Here is an 11374-nt window from a genome sequence, read left to right as displayed (position 1 = left end):
CACTTCTTGTGTTCTCCATCAAGTAAGTTAATGCTTGCTTAGCCAAATTCCTTCCCCAAAACTAAACACAAGGATGCCATTGTAGAACTAGCATTTAGTGGCGGTCTTGCAAGTTTTACATACAGCTGGCAAAGGCAGGTTTTGAACATAAAGGTCCTTCCTTCTGAGATTTAACACATCACTACAACTTTGGTGGCATTGCTACCAAGATATGCTTCAGGTGCTTGTTTGCAGTACCTCTTTCCTGCCCCTGGGTCTATCCACACTCTGCCAGTGCTGTCAGACCAAGCCTATTTGCCACAAATTCCTGGACAGAAGTGTGGTCCTACACACTAATGAACATCATTAACGAGCAGCAAAAGGTGCAGGTGCTCAGGGGTGAAAAGCTATTGCAATTCAACTGACCTGGTGATGTGTTGCACTGGAACAAGGACAGATCAATTCCAACACATTTCTGGCTGCATGGGAAAAAAAGACAAAGTTGTTTTCTTTCAGCTGACTGCTTCTCACACAAGTCCTTCCATCGGGGACTTAAAACCACACTAGTAGCCTTTGTTTAAACAGTTCCAAATTACAAACATGAAAGTTCAGAAAAAATCAGACACGCACACATGACAAAAAAGTTGAATGAGCATTGGCTCTTCTTATTTTAATGAAGAAATATTTCAAGTTAATATCAGTGCATATTTAGAAATAGCATGTGATACTCCCAATGCCAAATACATCAGCAAATTACAGTTTCAAAACTTCATAAATTAATGGCAAGGAAAAAAAAAATAAAATATTAACATAGAGAATAAAGTTCAAAATAAACATCCTGTTTGTTTGCTGCACTGTGTCAATTATATTCCTGGTACTTAAACAGCGAGAGAGATCCAATATTTCATGTAATTAGGCTCTCCAAAATAGCAGTTACTTTCCTACAAATGAATTAAGCAGTTTGCATTTATTTTTGATGTATAATTAAATGTTATTCTTAGCTGTTACAAAGAAATTTAGTCATGTCAGAGTAAAATCTTTTTCCATGACTGAAAAACCTCACACTAACATAGGGACGTTGCCTTCTGGTTATACCCACTGGTAACAGTCAGCTGAGAATAGGAAGAACTACATGTAAGCACATTTGGCTGTTACATAAAATGGCTTGCTTTTTTTTTCACAGCCTCATAACAATACTGTTTTTCAACATTGTTCCCAGTCATTGTTTTTAAAATGGTTCATCAACATATCCTGAATCAATCACCGATATAAATAACTCTAGTGACAAAATCCATTATGGAAGGACAGAGAACTGCAAACTGAAAATTGTACTGAATGATTTTAAGGTGGAACTGTAATTCCTCTGTAACATTCTGTTAAAAAAAAAACAAACCAAAACCAACCTCACACGGTAAAACCTTTACTTAACTGGCAATGGTGGAATCTGAAAAAACTGAGATATAATTTTAAGAGATGTTTAACTGACAATGGACTCTAAAGCAAGACAAATCATACTGAAGCTAGAAAGAGATGCACATTTAAAGCTTGCAAGTGTGATATAAAAATATTCTCTAGGTTTTTAATTTTGATACAGGGAGTCCAATTCCCTAATGGAAGAAGATAAAATACATCTTCTTTCCTACCCCATTGCTGTACATACAGATTGTTCCCTTGAATCAGGAAATGGCTTTCCCCAACAAATATACCAGCCTTGGGAATCACAGACTTTCATAGGGTTTGTTGATTTTGCTTTTTAAAGTATATTTTCAAGCAGGTGAAATACTAATAGGATATGCATTCTGTTGACTATTATCTACTGTGCAAATCATATACATCAACCCCATAACTTCAACCTAAGTGCAGTCTGCATGGCCTAGAATGACTCAGAATCTAGTGTGACACTACAACACAGAGATGACTGCCAGCCTATGAAACACCAGACTAAATTAGGTTAGTGGGAAAGGCACACACTCCAGATTTAGCAGGAACACCTGAGGGTTCCTCATTGCCACTCCTGAAGTTAGTGATTCTGTGCACTTCCCAAATGACAAGGTTTGCTTCCAGAAAATCGTGAGGTAACAGGAAACTTCTGCTTATGGCACGTACACATGGAAGAGTGTGAGTTCAGCTGAACACTCATGGTGCAAGGGGTAATGCAGACACAAGGGAGGCCACAAGGATTCTGGCCAGAAACAAAAACTTCACATTTCCTTACACTCTACACATTCCTTTTATGCACAAATACGAGGTGCGCAAAATAAGCTGTTTGCTTGGTACAATTTAATGTTTTGCATATGTAAAATAATCACCTAATACTGCAGTATAATCAAAAATCATGCACTAGATAAACAGAGCTTCTTCCCCATGAACAATAGTTCTCAGGAACATTGTATTCTGCTTCTGGTACCATCTCATGATTTGCCAGCTTACACAGTCCCTTTTAAAGAACACAGTATTTAGTGAAAACTGAAGAGCAAAATTAAAATTAAAAAAAAAGTCTCAACTATAGTTGCAATACAGCTGGGACAGATGCAACTGAGCTGCTGTAATGCACCACAGAGTAACAAAAATTCAACATGAATATCAGAAGAATAAATAGGTACCCTAAATTAATCTCTGTAAATACATTCACAGGTCCACATAAGACACCCTTATGCATAACTCATACTTCTTCAAATTTGCAGAGAGATAGATGTTAGTTCATGGGGAAAGCAATTTATCATATGACTCGGTTTATCTGTCATTATTCCAGCAAAAATCAGTAGCAAATTTGAAAATCTACATTTATTTTCCCCAGACCAACCACACAGAGGCTTAAGTCACAAAATCTATTATTTCCAATATTCGATCAATAAGGCTTTATTTACACTTTTTTTCTATAAAGTCAGGAAAAAAATTGGTGCAATGTGCAAGAAAAGACTGCACATTTCACTGATTGGAGACTAACATCTGCTTATGGTTTAATGCTAACCCAGAGGCAGCCAATTAAAGTTCCATATATCCATGTTTTTACATAGAGTTTCCTTCCAGATTCTGTCAGAAGCATACTAGCAGTCAGGCCACCTAAAAACAGCAAAGATGGCAAAGTTTTCTTGAGGCTTAGTTTGGAATGAACGCTTTTCCCAGGGAACTTATTTCTTCTTTTAGAATCCTTTGCATCATAAAATTCTATTAGTAACCTACAAGCAGAGAAAAAGGAGATGGTCAAAATCAGACAGTAGCTTAAAACATTTAAAGTAGTCTTACTTTTATCCAGTAACTGCTTCTAACCAAACATTTTAAACAAATGATCTCATAACATGTTCCTCTGTAACAAGTTCGAACAATGACTATGCCTTACAAATATGACGCATGTCAAAATACTCAACCTGAACCCTTGTAAGCATTAAGGCCATATTTTCCTTGTGGACCAACTGCAACAGTGAATATAAAAGTTGACTAGAATTGCTTTCATTCAGCATTTAGCAGAAAAGCCCAGAGCACTGGACAATATTGTAGGACAAAACAATACACTGAGCACCAAAGGAGGAGGAAGAAGTATCTTCATAAAATAAACTAAGAAATAACAAGGGCTCACAAGACACTGAATATATTGGAAGCTGGACATGCAAGAGTAAGATGCTACATCACCGGCTTAGTAGTAACATTTTTTCTCCTAGTTTTAAAAAACAGTAATAAATGGGTCTGGAAATTCTGAGATTTTGTTTTAACTATCTCTAAATTTGCCTTACAGACTGCTTTGTTCCCAGGAAAGATGTTCCAGTGAACAGGAGCTTACAATGACACATAGATGATTCAGTTTTGTTCATCTTCACTAGATAACTAAAGGCACAGACACTGGACAGCCTTTTATTTTATGTATCACCTTATCTATTTAAATTAAATTCAGACTTTTTAATCTTTCAAAAGTAAAGAAAACTTTTCAGTGATCCTAACTGTCTAAGACACTTTAATAACAGTGCCATGTTTACAGATAGTCATGTTAACTTCTATATGAATTCGAAGTTCTCAGGAGAAATGAATACATTTTTTACTTCCATGGAGTGTGAGACTGGCAGAACAATATTAAAGCAGAACAGAACTGAAGAACCAGGGAAATTTCTGTCTCACTCAAAGTGTTCAATGATTTAGAAAGTAAACAGATTCAGCTCCCTTAAGCAGAACTTCAGACCTGGCAAATTAAACCATCATCTCTCAAACAATACTTAAATCCTACATTTAGGCACAAAATCCTTCTGGAGAACAAGGTCCCCCAGGATCTGCTGTGTATACACACTAGTGACCTTATCTGGCGATGCTGGAGGAAGCCAGGCACTTTACTTCTGCCACAATTCAAAAATGGACAAATGAAGCTTCTACTTCACCTATTTCCCCAGTGAAGGTAGGAATTTTGGGGTTAACTGTGTTTTTATCCAGTCGCTATCTGGATGAAAGATTCGTAAACAATTTTGGCAGAAGAGATTAGATCAAGACCTGCCTCTCTATCACTCCAACTTAACACTGATTACAAGGGCAGAATCACACTGCTTTTTCTTGCTTGCCTAACACAGGCATCTTACATTCCTTCACAGGACTTAACTGAGAAGATGAATGGAGACTATTCAAATGAATACGAGACTTGCCTGGAACATAGACTCACACTTCTTCAATCTAAAGAAGGTGAAAACCTGAGGAATCCCAGCCTCATGAGCAAAAGGTTTAACCACAAGGTTATTCTATTCTATTCTATTCTATTCTATTCTATTCTATTCTATTCTATTCTATTCTATTCTATTCTATTCTATTCTATTCTATTCTATTCTATTCTATTCTATTCTATTCTATTCTATTCTATTCTATTCTATTCTATTCTATTCTATTCTATTCTATTCTATTCTGTTCTGTTCTGTTCTGTTCTGTTCTGTTCTGTTCTGTTCTGTTCTGTTCTGTTCTATTCTGTTCTATTCTGTTCTATTCTGTTCTGTTCTGTTCTGTTCATAGAAGTACCCCTCTTCAGAGAGCCCTACAGCTGGCACAGCTGGTAACACAGAAATCATGGGTATATTTGTTAATATAAAAGAAATAAGGCGGACTCTTGAAACAGAAAGTTCTACATATTTCTACTCACTTATCCTTTATTTCAAAACGTTCATGAAGCCATCTTCTCATATACATCTGCTCTTCTGGAATGTCCTTCAGCTCAATTCGGTCAATGAAAATATGAACTCTTGGGCATTCCTTACAAAGAAACTCTAAAAAGAGAGCAAAACAACATGACTTAAGTTAAAAAACCCTGAGTTATGAATACACAAAAAAAATCTGACTGTAAGTGCCTTGGAAGCCTAACTCCAGTGCTCAAAAACCTTCCCTCCTTATGTTTGGATCCTGAGCACTTCACTGAATTTAGAAACCATCTGGCCTACACACTTGAAATGGTGGATCACTATCATGTACAACATGGAAGAACTGTCCTAAAACACACCTTGCTAACTGTAAAAGGCTGTGCTTGAAAACATTACCCTCTATCTCAGCAGCAGTCTACTCATTCAATAGCGTCAGATGCAGTAACTTTGATGTCATAAAGTTATCCATGCTGCAATTTTGTTTAAAGTTAGTAATCCTCTTTGCTTGTCCTTTGTAAAATCTAAATTTTGTTTGCTGCTAGATGACAAAATTGGAATTACAGTGATTTCCCAAAGCATCTCCAGGAGAGAAAGTATGCTTCAGTTTAAGTAATAAGCTATAATTAAAAAGTATAGTAGGGCAGAAGACTCAGAACAAAATGCTGCTTTCCAATTTGTATCCCTTCATTTTTCTTCTGTCTCACAGAGCTCAAGACAGCCCTACTGCAAACTGCCTCCCCCCTGCCCTCCAACCCTCCCCCATTTCCTCAATTTGTCCCTAGACAAACTTACCAAGCAAGCATTAAGGACAAACTAAACTCCATTACTCAAAAGGCCTTGTGGGATTTCTTACAACTAACAAGTGGTAAAAATGATTACTGTAATATGCTGCATGTAGTAAATGTGAAATCCTGCGCACTGTGTATTGGTAACCATTTACACTTATCAGTAGCAAGGGGTACTGCAGTAACCACAGTACACCTGGACTGAGATTTGCATGATGTGAGGATGGAAGTCCTCAGAAATTTAGATAGTCACCCTATTTTGAAAAGGGACCACAAGTGCCTTCCTAGAATACATACAGGGAACAAATGTAACACAGGCTGGGTGGTCCCTTTAGGTTGTTGACATTTTTCAGACAGCAGTGCAGATGCACAGAAGACTTTGACCCGTAACTGTAAGGGGTATCTGGAGGAATGAATGTGCAAATAAATTTTTACAGCATGTACATCTTTACTGTTGTCTGCCAAAGCAGATATCCCCCTATTGGTTTTTCATCTTTACAGGATTATTGATTTGTAAGGACTTTGCTGTAAAAACAGCCCTTATCACATACTAGAAATTGCCTTAAGGAATTTTAAAAGCCTGTTGATGCAAATATGTGTGCGTGCTTGCAGAGGGGGAGGTAAGGAGAAAAGATAAAGAGAACCCTACGGCCCTGAGGCGCTTGGATGCAGAAATCTGTAAGGTACTTTGTGTTTCTTCTGCCTGGACATCATGCACAGAGCCCTTCACCAAACCACAGCGTAAAGGGAGCAACATGGCCCCACACCATCATCTGGAGAGCTGGATGCGTGCTCCATCCAGGCACAAGTCCATCTCTTGGCTATGGAGCAGCAAACACAGCTGTTGCCAAGAGGTTTCTGGTAGAATCTTCTCCTAGCTACAGCTATTAGACAGGAGTTAAGCATATACGATGGCAAGTTAAGGACTCCGAGTCTGGAATGATGGTAAATGTAGACATTTTCTTCAGATTTATGTTCAATGCTTTTACTAACCACTATTTTTTTTTTTTTTTGTCTCTTGCTTTAATGTGAAGAAAGGATTATGCAGGGCTGTTTCTCTAAGGATACTATCCAGGCCACTACATGAAGGTCATTGACTATATGAGCACCTAAAAGCGTGCTATTAATATCTTAAAATGACAGATGTATTATCCATGTCTTAAATGCTTATAATGTTCATGATGTATAAATCCTCTTTTGAGTGGCATTACCTATTAAGTGGAACATTCTAACAATATGCAAAACTGTATCTAGAAAACAAATGCCTGGAAGCCAGATGATCTGGTCTTTTTCTGTACTGGACTCCTATAAAAAGCATCTATGGTATGCATATTCAGTTAGAGCTGAAGATCCAGCTTTAAGAGACATTTAAAACATTCTGTGAATTGTACAGTGTACGTTTCTTTTGCTTCATAGCACATGAGCTGTTCTGCATAGGAACAAACAAGTCTTTGCTGATAACTCAGTTATAAATTATTAAGGAAAACCATAAACCAATCAAACATGACATAAGTATTTCAAAAGAAACACCTTTCCCCACCGAAGCTGAAGTGTAGCAATTCTACAATTCTACTTAGAATTCTACAAAATGATTACAGAACAATGTAACAAAATCCCCTCTTCAAATATCTGAGTGTTGCTGCGGGCTTTCCACCTTAGGCCCAAGTTCCAATGCAAGCTGATTCTTACCACTTCCCACTATGATCTTCTTCAACCACTCTAAATCGAATCGCCATATGTCAAGATCCTTAACTTTGTCATTATTTCTCACCTTTGTGAATCCCCAACAACCTCACCCTCCCTTTTGAGTTTGACTTAGATCAGCCTTAGGGCTGTGTGATCTGCTACTTCAGGTGCTACCCCTGGGGAAGGTCATGATTCCCACACATTGATTCGAAGTCTGTATCCAAAGCCTGGGTATTTAGGACATCTGCAGATGACACTGTAATGCATGCAGTCAACTAAGTCAGGTAATGACTAGTGTTTAATTATCCAATTCATGTCAGTGTTTAATGCAACTAACCCAACTTTTTTCCCCCCAATCTACAGTGTCACAGCAATCACATAAGAACACCATTGGATAAGGATGACAATTGGATATTGGAGATTGATTGTGAGAAGAAACAGCTGGATTTTATCACCATGACCTCCATAGGTTTGTGGTGGTCCCATGACCCTTAATTTCACATTAGCTTAACTCCCAAAAGACTTATGTAATTAAGCCAAGAAACAAAATCTTATTGAAGCAATTTATTATGCGCAAATTACATCCAACTTCAGGGACACTAGCCATTAAGGCCAACATCTGTCAGGCTTTTCAGATTCCTAAACTTGCCAGAATTTGTTATAATTAACAGCAGGAACAAGCAAGCCTGAACTTTCCTTTAAGAGACAAAACAGAAATGCAAATCATGCATTACAAGCAAACATTATGTTGGGGACAGCATTAGTCAAGAACCCTGTACAATTTGGGTTAAATGAACACTAACAACTTGTGTGGGAGCCAAATGGACTGACTTTCGTGAGGGAGATAATTTCCTAATAAACGTTCTGTCTGGCTAAATAACAGATATAAGCACAGAATGTTTATAATGCTTCTAGTGACAAAGCACAGCAGAAGGAATTGAAAATAATAAAGTGGATGGAGCATTTTTTGTTCTTGAGCTCTGACACTGTACCCCTCCTTCAGTGGAACAGGATTCACACTAACACAGGGCTTCAGAGGGGGAATAATTGCAGCACTGGGATTAACAAATGAGGTGCAACAGACTCCAGGACAGGAACCGAATCCACAGAACTTTTTTACTGCAAACCAATATTTGGGGCTCCTGCAAAATTCTACCAGTTCTCAACTCCTCACCTTCAAAAGCCAATTAATTCTCTTTGGAATTACCAGCATTACCAGAGAAACTGAGGGAGGAGAGAAGCTCTGAAACACTGACTGATCTGTAACTGAGAAAGGACAAACAACAATGGTTGTGGCCTCAGACTACTTTCCCCTTCTGAACCACATAAATTTATTCTACCACTCCAAATTGTTTGCCTTGTCCCTTAAGAAAGTTGTGACAGCAGTGTTAAACAGATATTCCAGTTTTCAATTACTAATGAAGTCTATTTTTATATGCATTTTAAATATGGCATCAATAAAGTAGCTCAGATTTCAACCTCCTACACTGGCTCTTCTACTGCAATGTAGTTGTTGCTGAAGTTCTTCAAAATTAAGAATGGACAAAGTTAGGCCTGACTTAGTTATGTCCACTTAAAGAACCCCAAAACCTCTCCTGTTCGAACAGATTTCAGTAACATTTGTGATAAATTGATAGGGATATCACAGGAAAATTAAATCTGAATAATGTGTATTTATTCTAAGTAACTAGCATTTCAAATGTGTAAAAATACATCTCTTCAGTAAGAGAACATTATTGTCAGGTGTTGTCTGTAGTTTTACAGGCAAAACCATGACAGCAGGGACATTCCTCTGAACCGCAGATACTTTCTCCATTAATTTCTTTCTTAATTTCTCAATTAATTTCTCTTGCATTAGTCTAGACTTCAGCATTCAGCTACCAAAGCAGTTTGTAAACTATCTCCTCTTCAAACAAAGAAATCCCTTCTCTCCACTTCCATTTACTTTGTACACCAAATTAACAATCAAACAGCAAAACAAACATAAATTTAAGTGCTGTGTTGTTTCTCAGCTTCATGCTTTCCATCATCCCAAGCTGAGCTGACAGGAAACTATTTTGCGACCTGCTCTAACAGAATAAAGCAGCATTAGAGCAAAGCAGCACTAGACAGGAAAGCAAACATCCCAGGCCAGCGGAGGCTGATCACAGGAGTTGCCCCAGGCAGCAGTGGAGGAGCAGCACCAGTACCTGTGAGTACTGTGGATGTAGGGAAGTGTGGAAGGGATGCTGTGCAGCCCAGACTGAAGTTTGCAGCCAGGAAAGTAGCCTGCACTTGAGGAATAGAGCTCTCAGGAATACTGCCAATCCTTTGTGGAAGGACTTACATGCACACAGAGATCAGTGCCGCCATGCATGCACAAGGGGTACAGTGTAAGGAGGATATGGCTCAGGAGATGGGGGATGTTTTGAAGTGAAAAATGGGATGCACCTGGATCATTATTAGGCCAGGGTGCTGGCCACAAAAACTGAAAATTAGAGACTATTTCAACTGGCAGCTGGGCAAGACTGAAAGTCAGAAAAAGCAACTTGTTCAGATGGGTGTAACATGATGTAGATGTAGCTAAAATTCATTGTGAGGGAAAGATTCAGAAGTGCCTCTGTACCAACATGAGGAGCCTAAATATGAAGACATTACAAGAATTACTGTCACGAAGAGATCACTCCTTCCTGTAAAGCAGGCATCCAGGTGGACTTGCAGGAGTGGGCAATGTTACCAGACTACCAGGAATGACAGAAGAGAATGTACAAGTGAGAGTAGGGAACTGTGTATGAAAAATTACATAAGGTATAATAGCTTTATATAATAAAGAGACAAAAGCACAATAAAATCCTTGTGGATGGAAAATCCAGACTCTAGTAGAATATATATAAGATAAATAATTAAATTACTTCCAAGTAAGTAATAATAGTGAACAGAAACTGTGAAGAAAGATTGAGACTTGCAAGTTCAGGACTGACAGCAAGAGTGTGAGATTCCAGCTACCTTTATTGAACTGCATTGATACTTCAGCAGGATGAGCAGAGGAAAAAAATCCCAAATAAATCCAAACTAAGATGACCCAACCAATCAGACAAAAACACCAGGGGAAAAAAAAAATATTTCCTGGAAGAACTAGTAAGAAAACCCACAAGAAAAGATGCTGTTCCTGGTATGGTCTTGCTCTGCAACCACAATACAATTAATTTCAGTGTTGTAGAGAAAGAATCCAGCACAGAATGCAGAATTCTTTGGGGTTGGCCTCTTCTCCCAGGCAGCTAATGACAGGACAAGGGAAATGGCCTCAAGTTGCACCACAGGAAGTTCAGGCTGGATAGATATTAGGTAAACTTTCTTCACTGAAAGAGTGGTCATGCATTGGAACAGGCTTGCCCAGGGAAGTGGTGAAGTTGTAATCCCTGGAAGTGTTCAAAAAATAAGCAGATGTTGCATTTTGTGATAAGGTTTAGTGGGTGTGGATGGTGTTTGGTTGAAGGTTGGACTTCATGATCTTGGAAGTCTTTTCCAACTTTAATGATTCTATGAATTAAAGGAAGTACGCAATAGGGGGGAAGACAAAGTGTCAAAACACCCTAAAGTATACAGTCCAAAGGAAAGCAACCTAGAGGTTATTAAAAAACTCACCAAATACCAAACCCCAGAAAACCTTGTAATAGAAGCATGCATAAAACATGTGTAACACTGTAAAAGGAAAAGTCTGTGTGGGTCTGAAAATCATATGTATGACTTTAATGAAAAAATCAAGGAGTTTACCATGATACTCCTACCTTCTTCTCTTTGCAGAATGGAAAGTCCATCCAAGAAAGGAAAAGCCACAAAACT

The 11374-nt window shown here is 38.2% G+C and overlaps 1 protein-coding gene across 1 annotated transcript in view; it reads right to left on the bottom strand.

The window, feature by feature from the left end:
• Nucleotides 1-619: 619 nt before the first annotated feature.
• AGPAT5 (1-acylglycerol-3-phosphate O-acyltransferase 5) overlaps nt 620-11374 on the bottom strand; it is a 55799-nt gene continuing 45044 nt past the window's right edge. The window contains exons 7-8 of the mRNA XM_058835513.1: nt 5087-5210; nt 620-3158 (exon numbers count right to left, since the gene is read on the bottom strand). Coding sequence (XP_058691496.1) covers nt 2933-3158; nt 5087-5210 — 350 coding nt within the window. The 3' untranslated portion in view covers nt 620-2932. The remainder of the gene's footprint in view (nt 3159-5086; nt 5211-11374) is intronic.

This window comes from Poecile atricapillus, chromosome 3, assembly GCF_030490865.1.
Source record: "Poecile atricapillus isolate bPoeAtr1 chromosome 3, bPoeAtr1.hap1, whole genome shotgun sequence".
Taxonomy (NCBI): domain Eukaryota; kingdom Metazoa; phylum Chordata; class Aves; order Passeriformes; family Paridae; genus Poecile; species Poecile atricapillus.
Note: the sequence above shows the minus strand (reverse complement) of the source record. Positions and strands in the feature narration are given on the sequence as shown.